The sequence below is a fragment of the Alosa alosa genome, chromosome 7, assembly GCF_017589495.1.
Source record: "Alosa alosa isolate M-15738 ecotype Scorff River chromosome 7, AALO_Geno_1.1, whole genome shotgun sequence".
Taxonomy (NCBI): domain Eukaryota; kingdom Metazoa; phylum Chordata; class Actinopteri; order Clupeiformes; family Clupeidae; genus Alosa; species Alosa alosa.
The window spans coordinates 19,527,514-19,554,873 of NC_063195.1; the positions used below are offsets into that span (position 1 = coordinate 19,527,514).

Genomic DNA, 27,360 nt, shown 5'->3' on the forward strand with positions numbered 1-27,360 from the left:
ATATGTTCGCACAGCCGCAAGGACCCCGACACACAAACACACAGGGCATCGATGACATGCGACGGACATGGAGGCTCGATACTCTGTACACATGACCGCGAAAGACACACACATTCAACAGACGTTCAGCGCCAACCGAGGCTACACATCTGTTACAGCGTGTAGGCTGTCACATTGATGATCTGACAGTAGGCTAATCACACAGACAGGGGTGTGAAACACACACATACACACGCACGCACACACACGCATTGACACTCACCTTGATCCCCTCAATATCAATGGATAGATTGTTCCGATTATGTCCCCCCCCCTCTTTCTCTCTCTGCAGAGAACAGTCCGTCAGGGCGGTACGGAAGGGAAAAAAAATTGAAAAGAGCACACAACGGCTTGGGGAATATCCGCTGCTCCGCGAGACTGGTGCGCCCTCCTCCCAATACGCTACTGCTCTTCGCCAGCCTCCCCGCGCGCATACACCACCCACTAACCAGCAGACACACATAGGCTACGCGCGCGCCGATTGTGGTGCATCACGCATGCGGGAGGGGAGGAGAAGGGGGTAGATTTTGTTTGATACGGCATCCCAACCCAAAAACGCTGCCTGCCTTGGAGGGTAGCCTACCGCTCATCATAGGCTACTCCTCTGATATAAGCGCCGTTATGGGAGATATCCCACAGGCAGTTGCGCATTTTGCTCATCGACACATTGGTCATATGACAAAATGAATGAAATATCATACATACACCTTTCATTTGGTAATTTACAGTACTGTTGTGCAGGGTCAAATAACGCAGCCCTATGCGTCACCTACCACCTCCATGTAGATATGTTGTGTTCTTGCTACCGGTAGTTTAAACACAATGTCTGGTCATTTACAGAACATTTCTAACCACATGTAGCCTATGAGTTAATTAAAAGGTCGACTGAGCTGTACACCTGCCTACCAGTCTTACTGTAATTAGCTCTTATTAAGAAACTGGTCACAGACTGAGGTCACTCTGTTTGGAACTCATTTACCACATAATGCTCTCATGAATACCCACTTACTTAGGCAGTCAATTCATTTATTATGTATAGTGTTAATATGTAGCATGGTCAATACACAAACAAGTGTATTTAGAGCATGCCACTCCAGCAACTAGTTAAGATCCCGATAAAAATGCTTGTGTGCTTTGTAGTGAATGAGGGTGTTCTGAAAAGCAAATGACATGCCTATGAGATCTGACTAGGATGTTGTCGGTAATCAATAACTGATTTGTTGGTAGACTGCCACCTAGTGGCCAGGGTGCACACTTCAGTGTGTATCATTCCAAGTTGATGTTGAGCACAAAAGAACCACCAGGAAGGCCAGAGCTTCATTTTATACAGCAGAACCTTTACTAAGAGACACAAACACACGAGTCCTAGTAAAAAGAGTAGGGGTTGAACGTTGATGTGGGGGTCGGGGACAGGGGTCGGGGGTGGGGTGTGTGTGTGCTAAAATGAGTGACGAAGGGGCGGCGGGTGTCAGTCATGAGGGGTCTGAAAAAAAAAAAAAGTCATCGGTGAAAAGACGTGACCGAGTGTGACTCTCAATGATGATGATGATGACAGAGGGGAGTGGTAGGGGGAGAGCGAGGGCTCCACATTCGCACCAGCGTTGCTTACTCGGTCACCTCGGTCACTTTATGGCCCCAACACGACCGCTATGTTGGACAGGTCAGTCACCCTTCACCTGTGCCTTGCCATCATTGCCCAGAGGTACCCCTTGGAACTTAGCCTAGTTTCTGTCTAACCAACAGTGACAATCATATAGTGAGTAATACAAAAAAAAAAAAAAATTAAAACTAAAACAAAAACACAAAACAAAACGGATAAACTTAAAATGGCATTGCGCATCTAAGAAAAGGGTAGACAGTGGAGTTAACTGAAGGGTTTGGAGAGTATGTATGTGTGTGTGCGCGTGTGTGTGTGTGTGTGTGTGTGTGTGTGTGTGGGGGGTGGGGGGTGGCTTCAGCCATGCAGGACAAACAGGATTATGGGTCAAATAGAAGGGATGGAGAGAAAGAGAGAGAGAGAAAGACAGAGAAAGAGAGAGAGAGAGCACATCTCCAAAAGCTGATAATCACATTTACTCATCCTGCTTTAGCCATAGTGGAAAAAAAAAACCCACAGCACTCCATGAGTCCCAGCAGCACAGCAGTCACGCAGCATGTTACCATAGGGTCTGGCCCACACCAGAGCCTGGTCCCACTCAGGTGAAGCTCAGGTGTGAGCAGCACCACCAAAACCAGACTGTGGATCAGCGCCGCCAGCCGTAACCACACCGGGGGAGAAGGTTCTGGCTCTCACCCAGGAGGATGCCTCAGGAGGATCTACTTTAAAAAAAAAAATACTTCTTTCTTTATCCACCAGTTCATTAACAGGAGTATTACCTGATGTGTTATTGTCTGCGCTACTGCGTTGCACTGAGCAGAGTTGAAAGCCGTAGTAAGACTAGACAATTGTGAAGTCCAGCAAGTGTGAATCAGCTTAAGGCTGGCAACACTTAAGCCGTGGTTAGCAGAAGCTAATGATTTGGTTAATAACCACCACACCATTTCAAACACACCGGTTTCCATTTAAGCATTTCACTAGCTCAGTTATGAAAAGCTGTCTATGGTATCTGTCCTCCAATTGCACCAAGAACATTTGGAAACCATGACCAGTTGTTTTAATGCAGGATGAGGAAGTGTGGGGGAAGAAAGAGAGCACCCTGGGAAATGTAGTTTTGGTTTGGGCTGGGAGAGGGCTAGAAACAGGTTCATGACAGGATGGAGAGGGGGAAAGGGGAGGGCGGGGTGTGTTGGGGAGTTTTGGATCTCAAAGTCATTTCTCTTCTTTTTCTTCTTCCGCTGTTTCTCTCTTCACTTCTTCATACTTTGGCTCGTCGTCTTTATCGTCCTCCTTGTCATCGTCGTCGCCGTCCGTCCGTGAGTTGGGAACCCAGAGCCCTGAGTCGATGCAGCGCTTCATGTGGTACTTGGCCTCCTGGGGGAGACGTTTAGAACAATTTAGAACAATTCTTTGCTTAGACAGCCTTACTAGTTGACGTTACCTAATCTGAATAGAAATCATTGTATTACACTCTGTCACACACACACACACACACACACACACACACACACACTAACCGTAGGGTCCATTTTGCTGATAGCATCCTGTAACAACGAGATGTCCTTCTCGTCAAAGCACTTCTGCATCCCCTGTAGAGAGGATATGGCATCATCCATGAACAAAGACAATCATTTCAGGTCAATCTTTTGTGATCTAAAGGAACCACAGATCTTTGTGAATGTGTCTACTTTTAAACGTATTTATTACACAGCTCTTCATAATGCTGTAGAATGCTCCATTCACTTGAATGGGCCTTCCCAACGTTCGGAAGTCTGATAATTCTGTATAACAGACCTTCAAGGAAAAAGGGTTTTTCATGTCTTTCATATAATTCTGCGAGTAGTTGGTTCACTTATCGCTTATTGGCTTTCGCATCGGGATCCTGATCATCCTGCTGGGACTTATTTTCCGGTAATATACCAACAATAAATTATCCCTTACATTTTTCATTTAATACATAGGCAAAGTTGTGTCAAAGTTGTAGCTAGATAATTATTTGAAATGAAATGACCCAAGGATTAAAAAGATTATTTGGTGAGTCCTATAACTATTGGTGGAGTGTAAGTGAGGGTGTGTGTGTGCCAGTGTGTATGTGAGTAACTGTGTGAGTGTGTGTGTGCCAGTGTGTATGTGAGTGTAACTGTGAGGGTGTGTGCTCGCATAAGTGTATGAATGCGCAAGTGTGTACAGGTACGTAACTGCGTGAGTGTAATTGAGTGTGTGTGTGTGTGTGTGTGTATGCCAGTGTGTATTTAAGTCAGTATATATGTGAGTGTACCTGTGAGGGTGTAAGTGTGTATGCAAGTGTGTGTGTGTGTGTGTGTGTGTGTGTGTGTATGCTAGTGTGTGTATGTGAGTGCACCTCGGGCAGGGACTCGTAGACCTCCACAGGGTCCAGACCCCCGGGGCCGAGCCTCTTCTGGCGCTCCTCCTCCTCGTACTCCTTCATGGCCTTCTCGATGCGGATCTTCGCCCGGCCGCGCACACGCTCCTTAAACGACTCCAGCTCATCGTTGAAGGCATCCTGGTACTGCTGGTCTGCAGTCTGGAGAAAGACAGAGAAAAAGAGAGAGACAATTACGTCACAATTTAAACCAACACACCGATGATGCTACGACACAGGAGGCAGGCGTAAGTAAATTTAAGGCAACGTACAAGGGATTCTTCAGGACAGAGGGGACTTTCTAATATAAGCTTAACTTGAGGCACAGTTTGTAAACAGCCATTCATTACATTTCCAAAGATATTTCTGATTGTAACTCAGGAAGGAAAGAAGAGAGGAAGGGATTCTTCATGCTAGCCTTTTCTCCACTGATGTTAGCATTGATTATTCATAATAGACCCTTTCAACAAGGTAAACAATAACAATGCTTGAACGTTCTATTTGGTTCCCAATCTACTTCCTCTGCATTAAGATAACATATGGAATGTTAAAACGGAAGCCTTGTGGGGCCAACTATGATGCTGATAATGAAACTCTTGAAAGGGGACATTAGTGCAATGTTGTCACAAAGGCAATTCCATTAAAAAGGAAAAAATATGCCAAGATCTGCTTTAGGTCTCATGTTTGTTCTTAAGTAACCACAGCAACAGGCTTCCTCCGTCCCCTCGTCACACTGGCCCCACGCCATGGGACTTCGCACTAGAGGTTTCCAGTGGAGTCTAATTAGTAGCTGAGTAGTTTTTTTTAGGCTACATTAGGATAAATACAGGAAGACTTTTATGGACTGACTGTCTGTGTGTCGTGTGTGTGTGTGTGTGTGTGTGTGAACATGTGTGTGTGTGTGAACGTGTGTGTGAACGTGTGTGCGTGTGTGAACGTGTGTGCGTGTGTGTGTGAACGTGTGTGTGTGTGTGTATTCCTGGGCCCTTGCTGACCTTGATCTTGGTGAAGAACTGGCGGAAGCAGCCGCGGGGGTCGACCTTGAGGCTCTTGGCCAGCTCCAGAATGAACTGCATGACAATGGTCTGGTGGGCCACCTGCTCCATCAGCGCGTGTTTCTGTAACGGAGAGGAAGAGGTCAGGAGATGGGACACACACACACACGCGGAGACGGGACACACACACACATACACACGCGGAGACGGGACACACACACACACACACACGCGGAGACGGGAGACGGGACACACACACACACACACACACACACACACACACACACACACACACACACACACACACGCTGCGGAGACGGGACACACACACACATGCGGAGACGGGACACACACACACACACGCGGAGACGGGACACACACACACACACATAATCGGAGACGGGACACACACACACACACACACACACACACACACACGCGCGCGGACGCCACACACACACACACACACACACACACACACACACACACACACACACACACACACACACACACACACACACACACACACACACACGCTGAGGCCACACACACACACACACACACACACACACACACACACACACACACATGCGGAGACGGGACACACACACACACATACACACGCGGAGACGGGACTCACACACACACATACACACGCGGAGACGGGACACACACACACACGCACTACAAGAGAGGTCAAAAGACGGGTCTCACATACACATAAAAAAATTACATACACTTTTTTGTGCACACACACACATACAAAAGCATGAAGACAGTGAGTCAGAGAGATAACTCACCACACACACACACATACAGTATGAAAAGACAAAGAGCACAGACAGACAGACAGACAGAGACAGACAGACAGACAGACAGACAAACAGACAAACAGACACCTGATAAAAAGACGTTGTGGTGAAAGTTCACCCAAAAGTCAAAGCACCCAAAAAATAAACATGTGCATTCATCCATTCATCAGTTGCCAACACTGAGTGTGAGTGAGCCACACACAAACACACACTTGAACACAACTGTACAACTAGGAAAAGACAGAGGGGTGAAACATCACTACACCTACTCAGTTGGCCCCATCGAGTGTGAGTGAGCCTTACCTCCTCCACCTCCAGGTCGATGCACATGATCACCAGGTAGTTGGCCGTCTCCTCGCACACCAGGTGGGGGTTATCCGACAGGTACTTCTGGCTGTCGTCCCAGCGCCGCATCATACCTGGGGAAAAGGTATGGGAAAATAACTCCATTTAAAATATATTAGTATACCATATTAGTACCAGTTTAAGTTATAACAAAAACAAATATATCTAATCTAAATATATAATATATAGTTATAGATATATTTGTTTTGGTTATAACTTTAACTTATGGTATGCTAATGCTAATGGAACAGAATATGCACTAATGGTATATAATACACAAGTACAGGGCTTTAGATCTTCAACACTGGCAGAGGACATTGTATTTCATCACAAGGCAAGGCGACATACTGTACACAGCTGGATGCACACAAAGTACAGTTTCTATTCCAAAAATCACTCGAAGTTGTATTGGTTCCCCCTGTACACTTTCACGAATTAACTGTTCTACCTGGCCAAGGAGTGGTGGTAATTAATTACACGGCTAATAAATTACTGTACCTTTATCGGTTTATCAATTCACCAAAGTGTTTGATCTGTTTGTCAACTCACCAAAGTGTTTGATCTCTTTCTCGTGTTTCTCCACGAAGGTCTTATGCTTCTCCTCCTTCTCGTCTTCCGTCTCCTCCTGGTTCTCGGGCTTGATGTTCAGCACACTCTGACAGGAGAGAGAGGATCAAAGGGAGGGATCACGTTAAAGACAGCGGGGCATTTTGTTTATGTTGTTACTCAGTGTTTCCCCTACAATGTATTCATCAGCGGCGCAGCGCCGCTCCTGGAATTCAAGCGCCACTGCAAAAAAAGTTGCCTAATATAAAAAAAAAAAATAGACGCAAGTGAACTTCAGGAACAGCTGCCGTTCGTTCAGGTTTCATGTCAACAAATAATAGTAGGCTAACATTGAAGGCGCAGTCAGGGATTCCACAGGAGATCACGCTTGTTTGTGTTGATGTTTAAGTTTATTAACAGACGCAATTTTGTGGAAAAAAACGTAGCCTACATTATGTTAACCAGGGAACCAAATTAAAACACACCAGCGAGATAGCTCGCCCCTACCTTCAGTAGCCTATTCCCAGATAAATTCCACGCATTGTTTCATTTTTGTTTGTGATACAGGCAATGCTTTCAAGCCCTGTGTTGCTAACATACCTAGGCTGTGTAACTAAGGTCTAGCTAGCCTATTGGATACGCAAGCATTTACATCTGAGATAGTTTGTAATTCCTGTAGAGCTCACCAAAATTATAGAGATGATACAAGACACTTATCTGCTATAATCCAAGATAGATTTTCTTCAAAATTTTGACCATTTATTTTACCAAATGACATGGGAAACATAATTCATTTCATCCACATATTCTTATGCACCATGCACAACAACGCTACTAAGTTAGCTTAAAACCGTGATAATCAAGCCAGCATCACGGGCCGTCACGGCATTAAAGTGACAGGCACTCAATTCAACTTGCACAGCACCAATACAGTGTAATGGCATGAAAGAGAAGTCTATATAGTTTATAGAGTGCTGTGCAAAAGTTAAGACACCCATGCTGAAATTAGCTAAAGGGAGGAATAAAAAACATATTTTGCCTTTTGTCTTAATGCCTTAATTAAAAAAAAATAGGACATCAATTATTTTTTAATGCATCATGTATCGTAAATAAATAAATGTTATTATATATAAAATGTCTTAACTTATGCACAGCACTGTATATTCTAAATAGTAATAGTTTGTACAGTGGCCTACAGTGTACAGTTGTTAATACTAATTATTACTAGTGGCTAATACTAATTATTACTAGTGGCTATATTACTAGTGGCTAATACTAATTATTACTAGTGGCTAATACTAATTATTACTAGTGGCTAATACTTATTATTACTAGTGGCTAATACTAATTATTACTAGTGGCTATATTACTAGTGGCTAATACTAATTATTACTAGTGGCTAATACTAATTATTACTAGTGGCTAATACTAATTATTACTAGTGGCTAATACTAATAATGTAAATGAAAAAGGTGAAAGATTTTCTTTTTCTTTTCTTTCTTTCACAAAATCCACCAGAAGTCACCATTTAAGGAGTCATTTTTTCAAAATGTTCTCTCTTTTTTTCTTTTTTCCTTCCCATCAACAGCACCGCTGGAAAAAATTCTAGGGGAAACACTGTTACTGTTATTTCCTTGTTGCTTTTATGGTTGTTTTTACTTTTCCCCTGGTAAATGTATCCCTTTGGTGTGACAGGTAGTAGTATAGGAGTGAGTGCGTGAGTGAGCGTGAGTGTGTGTGTGAGTGTGAGCGAGCAAGCAAGTGTGTGTGTGTGTGTGTGTGAGGGAGCAAGCAAGTGTGTGTTTGTGTGTGTGTGTGTGTGTGTGTGTGTGTGTGTGTGTGTGAGGGAGCAAGCAAGTGTGTGTTTGTGTGTGTGTGTGTGTGTGTGTGTGTGTGTGTGTGTGTGTGTGTGTGTGCGTTCCAGTGTGGCTCACCTTGCTGAAGCCCTCCTTGCAGAGCGTGTCCACGTTCCAGGGCTGCTTCTTCTCCTCGCGGTGGTACTCGTCCAGCTTCTTCTCGGCGGCGCGCTCCTCCCTCCGCACCTGCTTCTCCTCCGCCTGCGCCTTCACCAGCTCCGCCTTTGCCTCGTCTGTGGCTGCGCCTTCCAGATCACGCACCTGATGGAATGGAGGACGGGGTCACAATGTCATGTCAGGCGTCCTTTATATTTATTTATATATTTATACCGCATGTCCATTATATTGGCAGTGGAGAAAGGTACCGTATGTCTGTTGTGTGTATGTTGTTCTCTGATTGTTTAACACTCTGTAAAGCGCCATGAGACATGTATAATGTGTTGGCTCTATAAGTAATATTAAATTGTTTTTTGTTTAAATTGCTTTCTCTCTCTTTTTCCCCCAGAGGTGTATTTTGGAAAAGAGACAGTCAAGAGGTCAGGGGACTATAGGACTGCACAGAGAAATTTGACAAAAAGTCTATTGAATCTTTTCACTTTTGTCATCTAAAGATGTTAGCCAAAACCAGGTACTCCTTGCAAGTGCAGTGGTTAAAGGAGTCACACATCCACACAGTTCAGGAGGGAGAAAGAAGGGTCATGAGCAGTAGAGATGCACCGATATGGAATTTTAGGGCCGATAACGATAACCGATATTTATTGGTTTGTTGTGGCCGATACCAATACGATAACCGATAATATTACTCTTGAAAAAAAATTGTGAAAAGTGATTTGGGGAAAGCATTTAATAAGCATAATTTTATTGCAGTAATTTATTTTACCTACCACCAAATGATGGACAGAACTCATAATAGTCCTTAATAGTACAGCAGTCAACATAACAGTAGCCTAGCCCTACAGTATGTGTGGCTCCTTTAAGTGAACCTGGCGTCCAGTGAATTGCGGTGAGTGGCTAGAGAGTATGAATCGTTTTCATTTAGGACTAAACACTCATAAACGGCTCAGCTGGGAATAAGCTACAGTATAGCGACCAAATCAGAGTTTGTGAGAGAAACTTAGGTTGTTTCAACTGCGGGTAACTGAATAAAGCTGCAACTCCTCAGACTGTATCTTATGTCCGTCTACTCCGTTGCGCACAACCTGCTGCAGCAGAAATGAAAGGGGTTAGCCCCGAAGGTTTTAATAACCTGTTTTAATGACCATTTAATGACCTGTTTGGAACTGAAGCAGGAATGGTTAGCATATTTCTAGGTAATAATACAAAACCCAAGCTAAAGTAATGCAAATATAATACTAAAACACAACTTAGAACTAGGCCTACTTATGTACTTTCGTCCCACTAACGAGTTTGTTTATTTGTTTCCCGACCAGCGGCGGTAAAGTGCAAACACATCAGCACAAGACGACTCTAGATAGGGCTGAGCTCCACTCTGGTAAGGTTAAATGGCGGATCATTCACGAGAGGATTTTGAGATGCACAGATTCCCAAATGAACGCATATCCACAGATTTTGTTAGAGTGGTGAAATACAATCACACCGCTGACATTATACTGGGGAAAAAGTATAGCCAACCAATCTCAAGTAGCTCAGTGTAGCCAGACGGAATAAATTAGGACTTTAAAAAATATCGGCGCAAATTATCGGTCAGAATTCTGTTATCGGACCGATAATAATATTTTCACTAATATATCGGCCGCCGATATATCGTGCATCCCTAATGAGCAGGCTTGGAATTTCACCATTCTGGGGGCAAGGCCACTTGGCCTTCAGTTGGGCATATTTGGTGGGGGGCACAAAGGCCACATGTCAGGGCACCAAGGCCAAAGTTGACTATACAGTAGTAGGCTATAAAAATGATCAAAGTTTTATTTAGCCTATTCACTGCAGTAGACCTGCATCACTGTATGAAACATTACAAAAACATGAAACATGACATATTACATAGAACTGTAAATCATCTGATCATCTAATATTTACAGATATCTAGGCTATATATATATATATATATATATATATATATATATATAACATTAACTTTATATTTGGCCTGTTATAAAACCATGTATTGAACAATTTAACCACAGCTCAGCTTTAAGAACCTCAAATAGCCTAGATGCATGCTTAGCATTTTGTGATCATTAGGCTAAGGCTACTTTCACAAACTCAGTCAGCTGTCCTCTGATTTACCAATATCTAGGCGATATTTGTAACATTTATTTTGTATTTGGCCCGTTATGAAATCATGTGGAACAATTTAAACACATTGTAAAACTTAAAGCCCAAATTTGGAGACATCCATGCATGTCGAAATTTACTGCAAATTCAAAACTGGATTTACTCTGGAACGGCTAACTGTACAGGGGACTGCTTTACACCTTTGTGTTCAGTAAGGTCTACTGTTTATTCTGATATATGGTTTGTCGTGTGTTAAAAGAAGGGTTTGTGAAGTATTCCACCGAGATGAATGGGTTGGGAGATCATGGGACGCAAAACCTTCAGTAGAATGTATGATTAAATTGAATTATATTATTTACTTTTCTCGCGAACCGTTCAACTCAGCAATTATCGGGTAACATCGTTTAAAAGCTGAGAAAAAGCTCTTTCATGTGATACTTGTGATGTCTGTGTAATGAATAGGCTACTTCGCGAGTAGTTCAACTGAGATGAATGGGTGAATTTGGACGCACTTTCTTTCTTGCGCTGTCACTTTCTCCACTGCGTGAAAGACTAAATTAATTTGCGCTGTGAATGCTAAGATTATTTTGACAGACCACAGGCTAAATAAAAATAAGCTATTAGTAGGGCCTAAAGCAGAATATTGAAAGAAGGGGGCACCAAGGCCACCGTGGTCTGTAAACCTCTGATTTTCAAAGGTGCCTCACGGCCAACGCAAGAGGCAACGACGTCGTGGCCGCCATGAAATTCCTACCCTGGTCATGAGGTCACAAAAGGTCCAGAGCTCTCTAGGTGAACAGGGCTATACAGGCAACTTAGGGGATTCTGTTGATTTACATGAGCTACTGAGTACCGCTCCACCCCAGCCTCTCTTTGTTTTTCGTACAGAGCTTGGGATTGTTTTGAGCATAAATTGTCAAGGGATTATAATCAAGGAGTCTAATTTTAATAACACATATAATAACATTTAATAGCGCTGATACAAGATTAAGTTTCTATACTGACGTTCGATTTTTGTGCTTTGAAGCTAAACCCTGTTTAGATCAAACAGTGTGATATTGTGGTGAATCCTAGCTGGCTGCCAGTGTGTGTGTGTGTACTGGTTAACAGCCAGGGCCTTCTCCAGCTATGTATGGGTATGGCTGTGTGTGTGTGTGTGTGTGTGTGTGTGTGTACACTGGTTAGCAGGCATCATGGCTTCACCTTTTTCTGGGCGTCCGCTAGCTTCTTCTTGCTGTCGGTCAGCACCTTCTCCAGCTCCTCGCCCTTCTTCTGAAAGGCCTCCATCCGCTCCACACGCGCCTGCAAGAGACAGGAAGATGACACACAACAGGAAGCAGTAAGCCCTTAGGTTATTCATGTAGGGGGGATTTACACAATTTCGACACGCAATTGCGATACTTTTTTTTAAAAGTGTTTGGTTTTGGGGGCCCCACCACCCTGACGTCATCAGTAATATATACTGTAGTGGGATCATTCACAACAGTGGACATCCTAGATTCTGCTTGACTCTCCACACACACACAAACACACACTGAAAATGATGGCTTATGTGATATGTTTCTATTTCATATATTTTTAAATTCATATAGATTGAATTTAGTTAATAATGTATTTTTTTTATGTATAGCATTTTAATAGTAATTACTAGTAGCTAAACATATTTAGCAATTTGAATGCTTCATATTGACGTTTATCTTTAATGTGGTGTGTAGGTCTAATTGAGTGCACATTGGTGATGAGTTGGTGTAATTGAGTGCCTGTCACTCTAAGAAAATACGTGAGAGTAATTAGCCTCCCTTCAGCCTGAAGGTTTTAGGCTAGTCGCTAGTGAATAAAAGTTATGCATAGTGCATAATGATATGTGGATGCAATTCATTATGTTTTCTATGTCATTAGATAAAATTAATGTTTAAAAAACTAACAAGTTGAAGACAACTTTCTGGGATCAAGTGCCGTGACCTGAGCTAGCAGGATAGTTACCAAGGAGCTCTTTCCAGATGTAAAAGTTTGCCATGGTTGCGTAGCCTATTTGCGTAAGCGCAAAGTGGTTCTCTCTCTCTCTCCGTGTGTGTGTGTGTGTGTCTGCGTCTGCATGAGGATATGTTCAATTCAACTCGGTAGTTGTTCCGTCCGGTCAATAGCACCGCATTCACGCCACTTCATGATTATATTAACGTCATCAGACAGGCTGTAAAAGTGTATGCGGGAATTTCTCGCATTATGATGGCTAGAGTTGCGGGACTTGAACAAATTTTGCGCAATACCCGCAGTGAAATTTAAGCCCTGAGGAAGTTATGCTCAAATTCACTTTAAAGCAAAGGGGTGGGGGGCTAAACTGGTAGAAGATGCTGAAGAATATTGATAGAAGATATAAACATTTTACATCGTTGAAACACAATTGGACAATTTGGACCACTGACACAGCCATTTGGACCACTGAAACACAGCAAGAAAAATTCTGAAGGACTTCATGCTCTAGTTTTGATTGGATACTTTTGGTACATTTTCTCATACAACAGAGTCAAAGGAAACCTTCAAAGATTCTAGATTCAATACTCTCTTGCTATACAGACTAGTAGCTGTTAAGGATGTGCTTTATTGTGTTCATTACAAAATAAAACAACAACATTCAAACAGTACATAACGCATAACACACAAAGTCACATGAAATACAACACACGGTCCTCTAATTCACTGTGTGCAGCTAGCCAAATAACCCACCACTTTCCTCTCCTGTCCTGCCCTGCAAGGTCAGTCAGTCAGCTGAAAACACTGCACCAAGTTGAGCCACATCTATGAAACAAGCAAGGGGATGGCGTGCCAACACATTCTCTCCTCTCACTCTCTCTCTCTCTCTCTTTCACGCGCGCACACACACGCACACACACTTCTGCACTACAATCTAACAAGTGAGTGTGCAATGTTTCGCCTCTGTCAGGCAAGCCTACTTTACAGTCTGGCCATACAAGTGTATACAAGCCTTTGTACCAGCAATATGTCACTGGCAAAGGTCCATGTCAGTATCAGCAACATTAACGTTAAGGTCCTCTCATCCTTGGCCACTCTGTGATGATCTATAGTTGGCATCCATCAATCGTCAATAATGCAGGCGTCACCAGTCATGCTGTTCACGTCCTCTGCAATGCTCACGACGTTGAAGTTAAAACATAAACTGATGTTAAAAAGACGCATATTTAATGTTGCTGACGCATATTTAATGAAAGCCAACAAAGCCAACAAAAAGCCAACAAAAAGGCCATGTCACGGACGAACTAGTCGAGCTAATCAACTTCGCCACATCTCCTACGGAGACATAACCTACTTTGTCATCACCTAATGAATCCTACACGCATTCTTTATGAGATAGCAGTTACTCTATCATTAGCCAAGGAGGAAACATGATAGAAGTGAACCAAACTAGCCTTGTGCATTAGCCTCATAACTTAGTGTACATTATTGTTGAGATTCAATGTGCTAAACACAAATTTGACCTTTTGACGTGCCTGCTTAAAAAGGAGTCATCTTATATATGGAAAAGTGATCATTCAAACAAACAAGGACAACTTATCAACAAGGTGGGAAACACTAGAACTGATTAGCCAGGTAGCTAGCTAGCTATCAAGCTAATGTTAGCAACACTTTGCTAACTTGGCAGCAGCGAAATTTGACCACAATACCATGCTGCTCCTTGCATTAACTCGGCTGAGAAGAATGTGTTAGACAGACGAAAACAAGTATAAGTTTGAATAACCTGATGTCGCCATCTGAAAAGACTAGGCGTATCGATGTTAGGGTGTGTGTCGTCTTCATCGTCTGACACCTCGATATGGTCCCACACGCTGTAGTCAATGGTCGTCATACTGATGGTCTTAACTTGCAGTTATGCGTGCTACAACGAGCCCAGACGCTTCAAACTCGGAAAGCACGGTACAAATGGTAAAATACACTATGTCCTTTGTAATCGTTGTGTAAGGCTATGGAAAGGAAACTAAGAAGCCACGCCAATGCGAGAAACTACAACCGACGTTTCTGGGCTCCACAAGTCTTTTCTGGAAATCTCCTTTGCTTCCGTTTGAAGACGTAATAATCCTGCGCCTCTTCTGCACTGGCAGCAGCAGCAGTCATGCCACTCCACTCCCCAGATATTTACCAGATCAAAGAAAGTAGGCTAAGTATGTTACGGTAGGCCTATATATAAAATATTTTATGAAAGTCAAAGAGCTAAGATTAATACAATTCGAGTTGTGTTTCACCCTAAAAGAGTCAAGTGTTTAACAAAGAAGAGGGACTATCTATCGTTTGGCAATTAATGCTGCCACAAGATGTCGACAAAAGACCTGCTAGCTAGCCTACTAAAGTTTAGTCCCTGCTTTACCATACTAATGAGTAGGCCTAGGCCAGAAACATTTTTTCTCCTCAACAAGCAAACAAACAAATATCAAAAACAGATAGACTAGACCAATAGGCAAACAGAATAAAATAATTAAATTCTGGGTTGGGCTGTAGCCTATATGTGAACAACAACAAAAAATTTCAAAAATGCCAGTAAAACAGTTGGCTATAAGGTATGAGCTACACCAGGCGCGTAACTGAAGCGTTCCGTTCGCGACGCGTAAAATCCATTTTAGATGAATGGTCTATTTTCTTCGAACGTATGCCCCGCTGTCACGTCTGGTGTAGCTACTTCCATTGATTATAATAGAAGCTAATGTTGCAGCAGACGCAACGCGAACGGAACGCTTCGGTTACGCGCCTGGTGTAGCTCAGCCCTAAGCCCATGCATTTTCATGAAGAAACAAAACATAGGCTGCACATTATTAGGCAATACTAGGTTACTTTTACTAGCCTACTCCTTGATTATTGTTACAAATCCAAGACCCTGGCACAATGACTTGTAAGACGTTTTTACATGTGTTTGTAAGCCCTGCAGAGGGTGAGGTCAGTTGAACGTGGACCACTGTCCAGGGAAGGCTACTTTCAAACCTTCAGGCTATAAGAAGATGTGAGTAGCCTCCTAACCTACAGAGCCAAGAAAAATCACCAGAGACCCCAGTCCCAATAATCTCTTCTGTGTGCTGTGAGACACTGCCTTTTTTTTTTTTTTCGCATGTCCAAATTTCCGTCCAATGATTCCCGGGACACTGAAAGACCGGGGTAGACAAAACTTGGTGGGCATGTAACCCCATATGGATAGCATGGAACCATCGTTTTTCGTTTTGATCTGTAGCCCCGACGCTGGACTGCACCCGAAGGAGGGTAGGGCAGACACAGTTTTCTGTGAATATCTCGAGAACCGTAAGCTTTAGGAGGACCACCTTTTTGTATGTTGATCTCAAGGGGCCATGTCAACCCATTCCATAACCACTAATTTCATGTATAGCGCCACCTAGTTAAACACAAAAAGTAAAATGAGGTGTTGTAATTGTAGGTATCTGTGACCTAACATAGTCAAAACTGCAATGAAAATTGGAAGTGTAGGATCATTTTGACACCTTCTGAATGCACGCCAAGTTTCGTGGAATTTTGTTCATGGGGGGCCACACAATAAATTAATTTATATTACTATACACCAACTGGCCTGTAGGTGGCCGAGACAGTTTTCTGTGAATATCTCGAGAACCGTAGGGCCTAGGGGGCCCACCTTTTTTTTGTATGTTGGTCTTAAGGGGCATGTCAACCCATCCCATTACCACTTATTTCATGTATAGCGCCACCTAGTTAAAAATTAAAAAGCAAAAATTAGGTGTTTTCATCTCAATATCTCTGGCTGACAAGGTCAAAACTGCACGAAATTAAAAGTGTAGGATCATTATGACACCCTCTGAATGCATGCCAAGTTTTGTGTACTTTCGTTCATGGGGGCCTTACAATAAAATAATTTTATGTGTACATTTAGTGGCGCACACCAACAAGGATTCCCGACACTGAAGACCGGGTACACAAAACCTGGTGGGCATGTACCCCCACATGGATAGCATGGAACCGTCATTTTTCGTTTTCATCTGCAGCCCCCGCTGGACTGGACCCCCGAAGGAGGGTAGGGCAGACCTGGTTCTCTGTGAATCTTTATGGTATGTTGGTCTCAAGGGCCCACATCAACCTGGCTCATAATCACTCATTTGTGATTTGCCCCGGTAAAAAATGAAAATCAGTAGGATTAAAAAGAAAGCCAAAATAAATATTCATCATCATCATCATGGCTGCATTTTCAGTATTGGTCGTTTATCGTTTGTCCACTAGATGGCGCATCGTTGCAGTGAGACGTAATTTTGTTGGAAGTTAAAAGTGGGTTGGAAAAAAACAATGGACGCTTCATACAAGGACTGTAATTTACAGCCCAGACATCTAATAAGGATAGGACGATGTTCACATGAAGTGTAATTCCCATTTCTTCTTGAAGCGAAATAAATCTGAGGATGTTTATCGGACATGCTTGGTTTTACTGCAGAATGCGTTAATCTTGTAATATCAATAAGGACCTAGGTAATGTTACCGTTAGCGTTGGTTGAGTGATGGAGGCATTTGATTTATTGCATTTGTAGAAAACTATAAATGCGGTTATACCAAGCAAATGTATAGCAGCACTGTTTGTATCTTTCGACTGTCATTTATTGCACGTGCTACAAAATCATTCTGTGCAATGGAAGATTTACCAACGTTACACCGGTCTGATACAGTTTTGCCTATACATGCGTGAGACTGAGGCGCCTGTTTATTTTGTTTTAAGTCGTGCAGGGTGTGAGAGGGGAATCGATGTGCTTTGATTACAGCTTGGTAGTTGTAGTCTGTGAAATTAAAAGCACGTGTGTGTGAAGTATCCAAACAATGACACCTTCATTTCATTATGGCTGCTTTAGCAAAACACCTTAAGCTACTGTGTAGTGGGTCCCATTTAGAAGTGGCTACTTCATTCGCTTTCCTTGACTCATGGAGCTGCGTGAATGTTATTACAACTTTTCGCCACGATATGACAGTTTAAGTCCGCTTGATACTGTAAGGCGTGAAGCCATTGGTTTCCAAAGGAGATTTTATTTGTTATCGCCAGCATAGCCTATTGACAATTTATGTTGTCATTAGGCCTACCTTATAATCCTACCTGTAGCTTAGGAAGCTAACAACTTTCTATTAGGATCTAGTTTGTTAGTTACCGTTTTGTCATAACTCCCTGATGCATTTTTGCATTTAGAATAGCCAGAGCTGTATATCTCAATCGGAAAATTAAACAATATCGGTGCCTATGGACTAGGCTGGGTGAACACAGCCTGATCTGCCCGCTATTTATTTTTGATTTCTTAAAAGATTGAGCTTGGTCTGATGAAAGCCAGACTAGCCATGGACCTCAGTTAAACAATGCAAGGGAACATGAATCAGCCTATATTTGCACTAACAATAACGGACAAAGCTCTTCAACTTTGGGCCCGTTAAAATGTATGAACAGTCTAGCGGCGCATTTCATCAAGGCCCATTTGGACATGTCAGTTATTTGCACCACTGGTTAGATGTAAAACAGCATTTCGTTTCAGACTAGGCTACTGTTACTTAATTTGTGCATTAACAATAACGTTTCAGACTACTGTTACTTAATTTGTGCATTGACAATAAAATATTACATGAACTAAAGATGACTAAAAATCTTATGTAGAAGAAGAAACATTCACAAAAATCCATCCATCCAAAAATGACCTTTGTTTTGATAGCTGTTGAAAACGGCATGGAACTGACAGAGATGGTTTTGTTTATAAATACATAAAAAATAAATAAATAAATAACATTATGCTGATACCTTTTGCTTTCCCAAATACAATGTAGCCTACAGGTGTAAGTGACCTTCATCAATCCAGTTGCAATGGATGAACTGTGATGAACTGCCCTACTTGTGATTGTTTAGAGATTTTAAAGGTTTTATAACAATTCTACATCTTCTTTGGCTATTCTACAATCTATTCACCTTTTCAGCACCAGTAGGGTACTTTCTGTGCAGCCACACACACACTCAGGCATGCCAAATAAGCATACAAAAAAGTTTCAAGAGTGGGGATGGAGTAAAATATGGAGACAAATTGAAGTGTGATTTATTTTCATGGAACGGATGTACAGGACTGAGCGTATCATATTTTGTACCGCTATGCGGTACATCTAGTTACCATAATCTTGGAAAAGACTTTAGGCTATCTCACATTTATTTGATATATATATTTTGTATTGTGTTTTCATTCTCGTTGAGATGTTCCAAAGTGAAATGTTGGTTAGAAATGAATAATAAAAACAAATATTTTTTTATTCTCATAGCCATTAAGGAAAGCACAACGACTCATATTAACAAACAGAATATGTGCATTTCTCTTCTTTCATGGCTAGGAAGCTGGATTTCAGTTGCAGCATACTAATGACCATTTTGTTCTTTATTTGTAGGCCTAAATACAGGCTATACATGAAGGAGTGAGTCTTCTTTCTTTCTCTGTCTCTCTGTCTCTCTCTGTCTTTTGCTTCTTCCTCCTTCTTGCTGCTAAATTTCCTTTCCATCCCATCATATCCTTGTACCATCCTGTCACACTGTAAATGAAAAGATTTCATCAAACATACAACTCAAAGTGCTAAAACATGAACAGACAAACAGACAAAAAAACCCCCAAAACAGACAAAATCAAAACCCAGTGATTTTCTCTTGTATTCAGAGTCAGGTGGGTCTGTAGTCTTTCTCTTTCTCCTGATGATGAGCCACAGCTGCTGTCTCTTGCAGTGCTGTTGCCTCTACAGCTTTGCTTCTGGCCCTGTGCTTCCTCAGCTGGTAGTGGCCCCTCTTGGTCCTCCGGTACTCGACAATGGCAGCGCCCACGCCCACTCCCACGCCCAGCGCAGCTACTATCCCTGCTATCCACACTAAGACTCCAGTGACTGTCAAAGAAGGCACTGACGAGGGAGGGAGAGAGAGGGAGTAGAACATGTCAATCGAGGTAAACCAACCCTTTAACCTATCAACTGAGTCATTATCAAATATTCATTATGTATGTAGGGGTGTGTGGGACATATGGGTGTGTGGGATATATGTTACATGTTATGTGTCACATGCTATATGTGTTGCCATGTGTGACACTGGTGTTTTATGTAGTGCTGTACCCACATGGAATGATCTGTGAAAACGATCATCCCCTTAAGGACATTGAAGACTAAAGACTATTTATCTATTCAAAATGTTGAAGCTGGCACATCTATGGTGATAATGATAAATGATTAATAAGTGATATACAGTAATCTAAACAACAGAAGAGCTCAGAAGATTTCTCTCACCTTCAACATCGACCTTAATGCTGACAGTAACGTCTCCTTGAGTGTTAGTGATGATGCACTCATAAACTCCAGCGTGGGTCCAGCTGACGGACTCGATCGAGAGAGTTGTTTTGTTCTCACTGGCCAAAACTGCCCTATTGTGTTTCCATAGATACGAGGGGCTAGGGTTGCCTTCGCCCTCACAAATCAGGTCCAGCCTACTCTCTGGTTTGAGGGACACATCCATACTGGCGTTAACCACCCTGGGTTTATCTGTTAGCACAGAAGAACATTTATATTAACATTTATTCATTTAGCTTTTATCCACAGCGACTTATAAAAATGAGGAATAACATTCAGGTAGAAATTAATGCAGCATCAATCAATCAATACAGAACGCTAGAAAATGGCAAAAGAAAATTGACTGTGAGGATCAAGAGGCCTGCCCTGGGTAAAGGGAGTTACATTAACTATATTGTCAATAAAATGCAACAAAATTAAATTGGTTGATTTATCATAGTCAACTGCTGTCAGATGTTCTATGTATATTTATAAATACTTATAAAACATCCGTATGATTTGATAGAATGGTCAGTTCAATTGTGTACATTAGTTGTAGGCTTTATTTTGAAAGACCCACACAATACTTTCAAATCTTCCACCAGAATTAGGACAGTTTGTTAATAAAACAACAAACTGAAATGTACGCATTTATATTGCGAATGTCCTACACAATACTTCCAGTAGGACACTATTCGATCTGGTGTCAGGAATGGGCTCAGCTGTGTTCAGATCCAGTTGGGCAGCACAACTGTAGGAGGCTCTGTGGTCCTCACTGGAAGCTGTGATAAGTAGGCGATACTTCACCATGGCGACCTCTTCACCCTCCACCGAAACGATGTCCGCGTTCGCCCATGCTTTGTCTCCTCCGAACCACCTAACAGTGAGGTTAGCGAGAGGGGCGACGTTGCGGACCATACAGTAGAGGGTGTAGACCCTCCCCTCAATCAGTGGCACAGGGGGGTATAACAAGACAAGGGTCACACGCTCAGGAATTTCTGTGGAAAACACACACATACACACAAACACAGACACACATACACACACACACACACACACCCATACAGACATGTACGCACGCGCACACACACATACACACAGATATCAAAGTCTGGCACCCTGGCCTCCACATCAATGTTACCACAGGCCTCTTAACGTCACAAAGTTGCATGTTGGGTTATGCAGAGAAACCAGTCTGATCTTATAAACAGAGGCTGCTAACCATTACATTATTCTTTTTATTGCTTTTAGAGGCTTTTCCTTATCGTTGGTCAGCGTTGACGTTCATATTACATATTGTTATGGTTAGAGTGGTCTTTATGGTTTATCGTGTCATATCAGCAGTGTGGATGACCCTTACTAATGTGAGGTGCCACTTTACAATAAAGATACACTTATAAAAGGTTTTATGAATAGTGTCTAAATAGTGAGTAACACTGAATGTCAAGCCATCACAAGTGTGTTTGTGAATTTACTCACTGTAAATGGTGATAGGGAGATGGGTCTGGCATTGCCCATGTTCCATTGAACTGGTGACACATGTTATGCCTCTGCCCAGTGACCAGTCAGTCACGCTGGGCACGGTCCAGACCAGCTGCTGTGTGTTCTCTTCACTTGCAGCTCCCACTGTTGCATTCCAGCCTATGACATCCATGTCGTAAGGTGTACGACAGGTTGCTGTGGCTGGGTCTCCGTACTTCACCACCAGACCGGGGGGGTCCACGATGGGCTTCCCTGCGATGCACTCCTGGTCTGGCCCCAAAACAAAAGACTTGGATGCGGACACAGAAGGAGGGACTATGATGGTGCAGTTTCAGTTTCATGTCGTTGTTCAATTGCCATGTAGCCCAATGGGGAAATTGTGCTAGAGAAAATAGACCACTTCCATCCATGTCACATGCAACATTGGCATGTCATCGGCAAGGCATTATACACAAGTGTTTACAGTTATAACTGTTTTGGCGACAAGGCAGATATTAATTGTTTCATGCTTCAAGAATCAGCTGTCAGTGTTTAAGCCAGTGGTCCCCAAACTTTTTCTTCCGAGGGCCAGCTCACTATGCCTGGCTCTAAGAGAGGGCCAGAAACTCTGAGTATATCAGTAACCATAAATAGCTTAGTGCTGTGAACAGCAGTCTACCTTAGTTGAATATTCCATTACATTTAATCACAGGCTATTGCAATTTAATACCATTGTTAGCTGTGTTTATATTGCCATCATGCCATATCAGTGTAAAATGTAGCTCAAATTAAATAATAGGCCTGCTAATAAAAATACTTTTGCATTCCCAAAAGTATTAGCAGGCAGTCCCAAAAGTTCTCGACAACCATCTAAACTTCTCAGATCATGTTGCCTCAGTCGCCCGTTCATGCCGTTTCGCACTCTACAACATACGGAAAATCAGGACTTACTTGACTCAAGATGCTACCCAACTTCTGGTTCAGGCAATAGTCATCTCAATGACTCGACTACTGCAATGCCCTCCTGACAGGTCTCCCAGCCTGCGCAGTGAAACCACTTCAGATGATCCAGAACGCTGGGCGGGCGCCTGGTCTACAACCAACCCAAAAGGGCACATGTTACCCTCTGCTCATCCAGCTACACTGGCTACCTATGGCGGCCCGCATCAAATTCAAGTCTCTAACGCTTGCCTACAAAGTAGTCTCCGGTTCTGCTCCCACCTACTTGAATGCCCTCATACAGACTTACACTACCTCCAGACCGCTCGCTCCTCTGACGAACGACGCCTAGCTCTACCACCGGTACGCTCAAGCCAATCCAAACTTTTTCTCATCTGTTGTTCCTCGTTGGTGGAACACACTGCCAGTTCCTACAAGGGCAGGGACATCCTTTTCCACTTTCAAAAACTCCTGAAGACCCAGCTCTTTAGAGAACATCTACTCATAGCAACACTTACAACAAGTCTTATTGATCCTAGCACTCACCAGCCGCTTTTAAACTGACAAGTAACTGCTAAAAACAGCACTCACCGACGCACTTATTCTTACTGTACTCTAATGTTTTTTTGAAACTGTCCTAAAATTGTGAGAATTGTTCTAAAACTTACTGTTTACCATGTTGTTAGTCGCTTTGGTTAAAAAGCGTCAGCCAAATGTAATGTAATGTAATGTAAAAAAAAGTATATTTTATTAAAAATGTGTGAACTCTGAACTCTGTGTCTTTGAATACACAGCACATGTTGTGAATATCCTACAAATAATTTAAAGTTCTCAAACTCTGAGAATTTTAGGAAGTGCTGAAGTGGTCTGAAATTACCACCATTCTAACTTTCACTCACCTTATGAGAACTTTGTGAACTCTTTGTATGAACATTTGAACGAGTGAATAAAAAATAGAAATAATTATCCCAGAAAGTCCCAGAAATATAACTTGAATAGACGTTAGTTAGTTATTAACAATTAATGGATAAACTTTTAGAATACTTTGAGCACTGATGCAGTCAGCATAGGCCTCTTACATTGTTTGCAGGTAGGCCTGTACATTTCATTCCGTTTTCGATGGCAAGCGCGAAACAGCGCCAAAACAACCACCAGTGGACAAAAAGAGTATTACATGTGTACTGTTAAGACTCGCGGGGAAATTGCGGAGGTTATAGTTTGAAGATGTACTCCCGTGCGGGCCGGATGCTACATACCACAGACATGTTTTGGGGGGCCACCCAAAATGAAGTGGCGGGCCGTAGTTTGGTGACCACTGGTTTAAGCTCACATTTATCTGTTTAAGCAGACCTTTTCTCTTTGATACATGTTTGTTTTACATTTTCATCATATGAATTGCATTCTGTGTCTTACTTGTTTCTTACTTATTAATTATGATTGATTAATAGGAAGTGACGTCATGTGGGTAAGGGTTCACTCGGACACATGTATTGTTGTACTCTTCACTCTGAGTGATAGACTTGAGATGCCGACTCGCGGTCAGTTTGTATGCAGCCAGCGAGGTATGTTTGTGTATTTAAGATGCTTAATTTATTTGATTTATCTGCTCTTTTCATTGTGTGATTGAATTGTCTATTTATTGTGTTTTTGCTTTTAAACAGTTTGACGGTGGACTAAAGATGAATTAAAGAAACAAAATAAACCCATCAGTAATTGAAGAACTTTGGCCTTGCGTGTTTCCTGGAGGGAGTGAAACGGACTCCTCCCAAACATACATCTACAGAGCAACTCCCCCATGCCAATGGAATGACTCTCTTGTGCCCTGGGCACCCAGCATGAAGGCAAGCCCAGCGTAACCTTTGTTTCTTTGAACTTAAAAAAAGTAAGTTGTTATGGTGTAAAATCATTGCAGGTTTTTAAGGGATTATGAGGATTGGATCCATTCTCATTTTTAGAACCCTCCATTCAACCTAACCTAACCATAACCTAAACGCACGCACCCAAAATAATCACATCTGTTGACTTCAAATCTGTGAGAGTGTAAAAGAAAGAAAGAAAGAGAGAGAGAAAGAAAGAAAAAAGAGGCCACTAGAGAAACAACTGCTAAAATAAAAAATAAATAAATTTCCTTTCAAACGAATCAAGCCTTCCTTACTTGATGGTGTCGAGTTGAATAAAATCAGAAGCAGTGTCCAGAAAACTCCTGGTCTTAGAGAGTAGTCCATCTGATCCATGCTGAACTCAGCTCCTCGACAGACAGCAGGCTGGTTGGTTGTGAGTGGGTCGGCCCCAGAGCCTGGTACTGACATACCTACTTGTGTTGTTGAACAGTGAGTTATGGCCTGCTGTGCTTTCTCTTCCCTGCTCTGCCGTAATGTAAAAAAAATAGCAAATTCTAGTGACTGCAGTGCATACCATGCCTGTACCTTTCTCCTCCTCCCGAATTACTCCACAATCTTTGTCTATTTTGTGCCAAGCCAGTGTTGAATGTTGGCAACTCAGCATTAGCCTATTACAAATATTAAATGTGCTGTCCAGGATTCTAATCCAGTACACGTGGATGAAGTTGTATCAGTTACTCTAGGTACCTTTTGCCATAGACTTACAGTATGTCCTCATTTGTTAATTATTGTCCTAATCAGTTAACCAAGAAAACATGCTATTATTACATATCTCTCATTGGTTGTTATGTTATGTTTAATATGTTAAACCCATGTTTTTGTTTCCTATTGGCTACATGAAGCATGATTATAAACCATTTTTAGGGTCACTTTAATCTCAATACTCAAGGCTACTTATCATTTCTTTAGAATCCAACATCCTTCCCCATGACTGTGTTTCATTTCACAATCACAGCTATGTTGACGACACTCAATGATGGCACAAACTACCTGAAATGAAACAGTGAAACAGAGACTGAACAAGTAGTTGCTTGCTCCAAAGACACAAAAACACTTTCACCTTCTCAGACAGAAGTACCATATTACTCAGGTTATATTAGCCTATGATATTATATATTAATAGCCTTGGTGTTATATTACATAGTCCTTCACTGCACATATTAATGTTTCTCACAGTATCTTTTTCCTCCTCACTCACCTCAGTGCAGAAGTCCTGGTCAACACTTATGTTACGTCTTTCATTGACTATTGCAGTTTAATCCCTGCTCCTTCAGCGCCTCCAAATAATTCAAAACTCTGCTGCTAGGATCATGGTCCAACAAAAAAAAAAAGAAAAACAGATATGTAACACCTCTGCTAATCCAGCTTCAAAGGCTTCCTGATGTTGCCTGTCAATTTATAATTTCACTCCTTATTTACCTCAGAAATAGGCCTACGGAGAACTGCATCTCTGATCACTCACAATATGATCCTCCTCTGTAGATCTACTGTGAATACAATACAGGACATGAGTCTCAACACTATGGGTGGAGGAGTTTTTTATTCATATTACCAGTACAGGCCAATCCCACTCTGTTCTCTATCCCAGTCATTTCCTGTCAGTCTCTCACTGTCCTATCGAAAACAAAGGCAAAACCCCCCAAAAATATACTTAAAAAAAAAAAAAAAAGCTATCTCTTCAATTAGTTAGCATATTCATTGTGACTTGGTTATGTATCAGTGTTTTATGAAATGTATTTGTCATGTTGTAGGCTACTTATAAAGTGACATTGAGTATCATGAAAGATACTAACTGAAAATGTATATTGTGTTGTTAACTGTAAACGGCTATTAAAAAATTAATGATCATGATGGAAATCATGACAAATGGGGGAAAAAGGCAGTGCTATTTAATCTTCCTCTGTACTTTACACAGAAGACACTAGAATACTTGCTTACTTTCCCTAAGATGTTATTAGTTTTGGCTGAAGCATTTTATTGACTGCATTTTTACTCTAAAAAGGTGTGATAAAACTACACAGACAAAATACTATATAACTAATAACATACTGTAAGTTTATGTATGTGCACAGTATGTGTGTGAGTGAGCAAACTCTAGTGTGTGTGTGTGTGTGTGTGTGTGTGTGTGTGTGTGTTCACACCCCCTCAGCCCTTCCTTCCTCTAGGAAGCATTGATGTCTAGATATCCCCCTGGCAGGAACAAAGTTAACCCTTTATGTTTACACTGGCTTTGGTCACAAATCTCTTCATATAAGACTTTTGGCAGCAGTATTGGCCTAATCATTTCAAATCAGGACAAACAGCCTGGATACCAATGCCTCATGACAAGGAGTAATTCCAATGTGAGATTATAAATCTAAACTGTATATATGGCAACTGCTGTTTTATTTTTTTTAGGTGCCATCCAGCAGTCTCAGCCTGGAGCTTGAGGCTGCTATTGCAAGTCAGATAGGGGACGGTTAGACATTAGAAAGGTGGTGTACGCAATAAGGCAAGAGCTGCTGTACACTGTGTTGCAATTAGGTATAATATCAGACAGATATACTGCTCCGTAGTGTAGGGTCACTTAAATGTCCTCTTAATCAAAAGAACCGCACTAGACATTTGTGCACCAAAACTTTATAATATTGGTGTATATATAGTACACATTTGCATTACTTAGCTATTGAACCTGACTTTTAGGCTGCTATAGGGTTTGCTTTTAACCCCATTGTCAGTCAGTAATGAAAGTAACTAACTGCGTATAACTGCCATGTCTTTGACTGACACCATGGTGAAGTTAGTTTCACTTTGCCAATGAGTGTCTGTCAAAATACCGATGCATTCTTTGACGTCGCTCTTTGCGCCATTGAAGGGAATGACAGATGTCATTCTTATTGGTTTAAAACTTTAAATTATATTATGCCCCAAACACACCAATG

General features: G+C 41.9%; 3 protein-coding genes and 1 long non-coding RNA gene across 6 annotated transcripts in view; 2 read left to right on the forward strand and 2 right to left on the reverse strand.

The window, feature by feature from the left end:
• Positions 1-27,360, forward strand: part of LOC125298155 (histone H3-like) — a 781,614-nt gene that overhangs the window by 73,934 nt on the left and 680,320 nt on the right. The gene's annotated exons all lie outside the window — the stretch shown is intronic.
• On the reverse strand, positions 1,356-15,170 carry cdc37 (cell division cycle 37 homolog (S. cerevisiae)). The gene is made up of 9 exons (XM_048248839.1): positions 14,563-15,170; positions 12,012-12,110; positions 8,652-8,834; positions 6,721-6,826; positions 6,130-6,245; positions 5,015-5,137; positions 3,999-4,181; positions 3,154-3,225; positions 1,356-3,010 (listed from the first exon to the last, which is right to left on the reverse strand). The coding sequence occupies exons 1-9, from the start codon at positions 14,668-14,670 to the stop codon at positions 2,849-2,851; spliced, it is 1,152 nt and encodes a 383-aa protein (XP_048104796.1). The 5' UTR covers positions 14,671-15,170; the 3' UTR covers positions 1,356-2,848.
• On the reverse strand, positions 19,050-25,933 carry LOC125298130 (cell adhesion molecule 3-like). Of its 3 annotated transcripts, XM_048248831.1 has the most exons (7): positions 25,859-25,916; positions 25,638-25,738; positions 24,694-24,904; positions 21,618-21,890; positions 20,810-21,136; positions 20,100-20,351; positions 19,050-19,721 (listed from the first exon to the last, which is right to left on the reverse strand). In XM_048248831.1, the coding sequence occupies exons 3-7, from the start codon at positions 24,845-24,847 to the stop codon at positions 19,489-19,491; spliced, it is 1,239 nt and encodes a 412-aa protein (XP_048104788.1). In that variant the 5' UTR covers positions 24,848-24,904; positions 25,638-25,738; positions 25,859-25,916; the 3' UTR covers positions 19,050-19,488. The 3 variants fall into 3 exon arrangements, with proteins under 3 accessions (XP_048104788.1, XP_048104787.1, XP_048104789.1); XM_048248830.1 differs by having other exon boundaries at positions 25,638-25,933; XM_048248832.1 differs by having other exon boundaries at positions 24,694-25,429; positions 25,638-25,933.
• Positions 19,633-24,687, forward strand: LOC125298193. The gene is made up of 4 exons (XR_007194180.1): positions 19,633-19,765; positions 21,759-21,943; positions 23,987-24,100; positions 24,200-24,687. It is a non-coding gene; the product is annotated as an uncharacterized LOC125298193 (long non-coding RNA).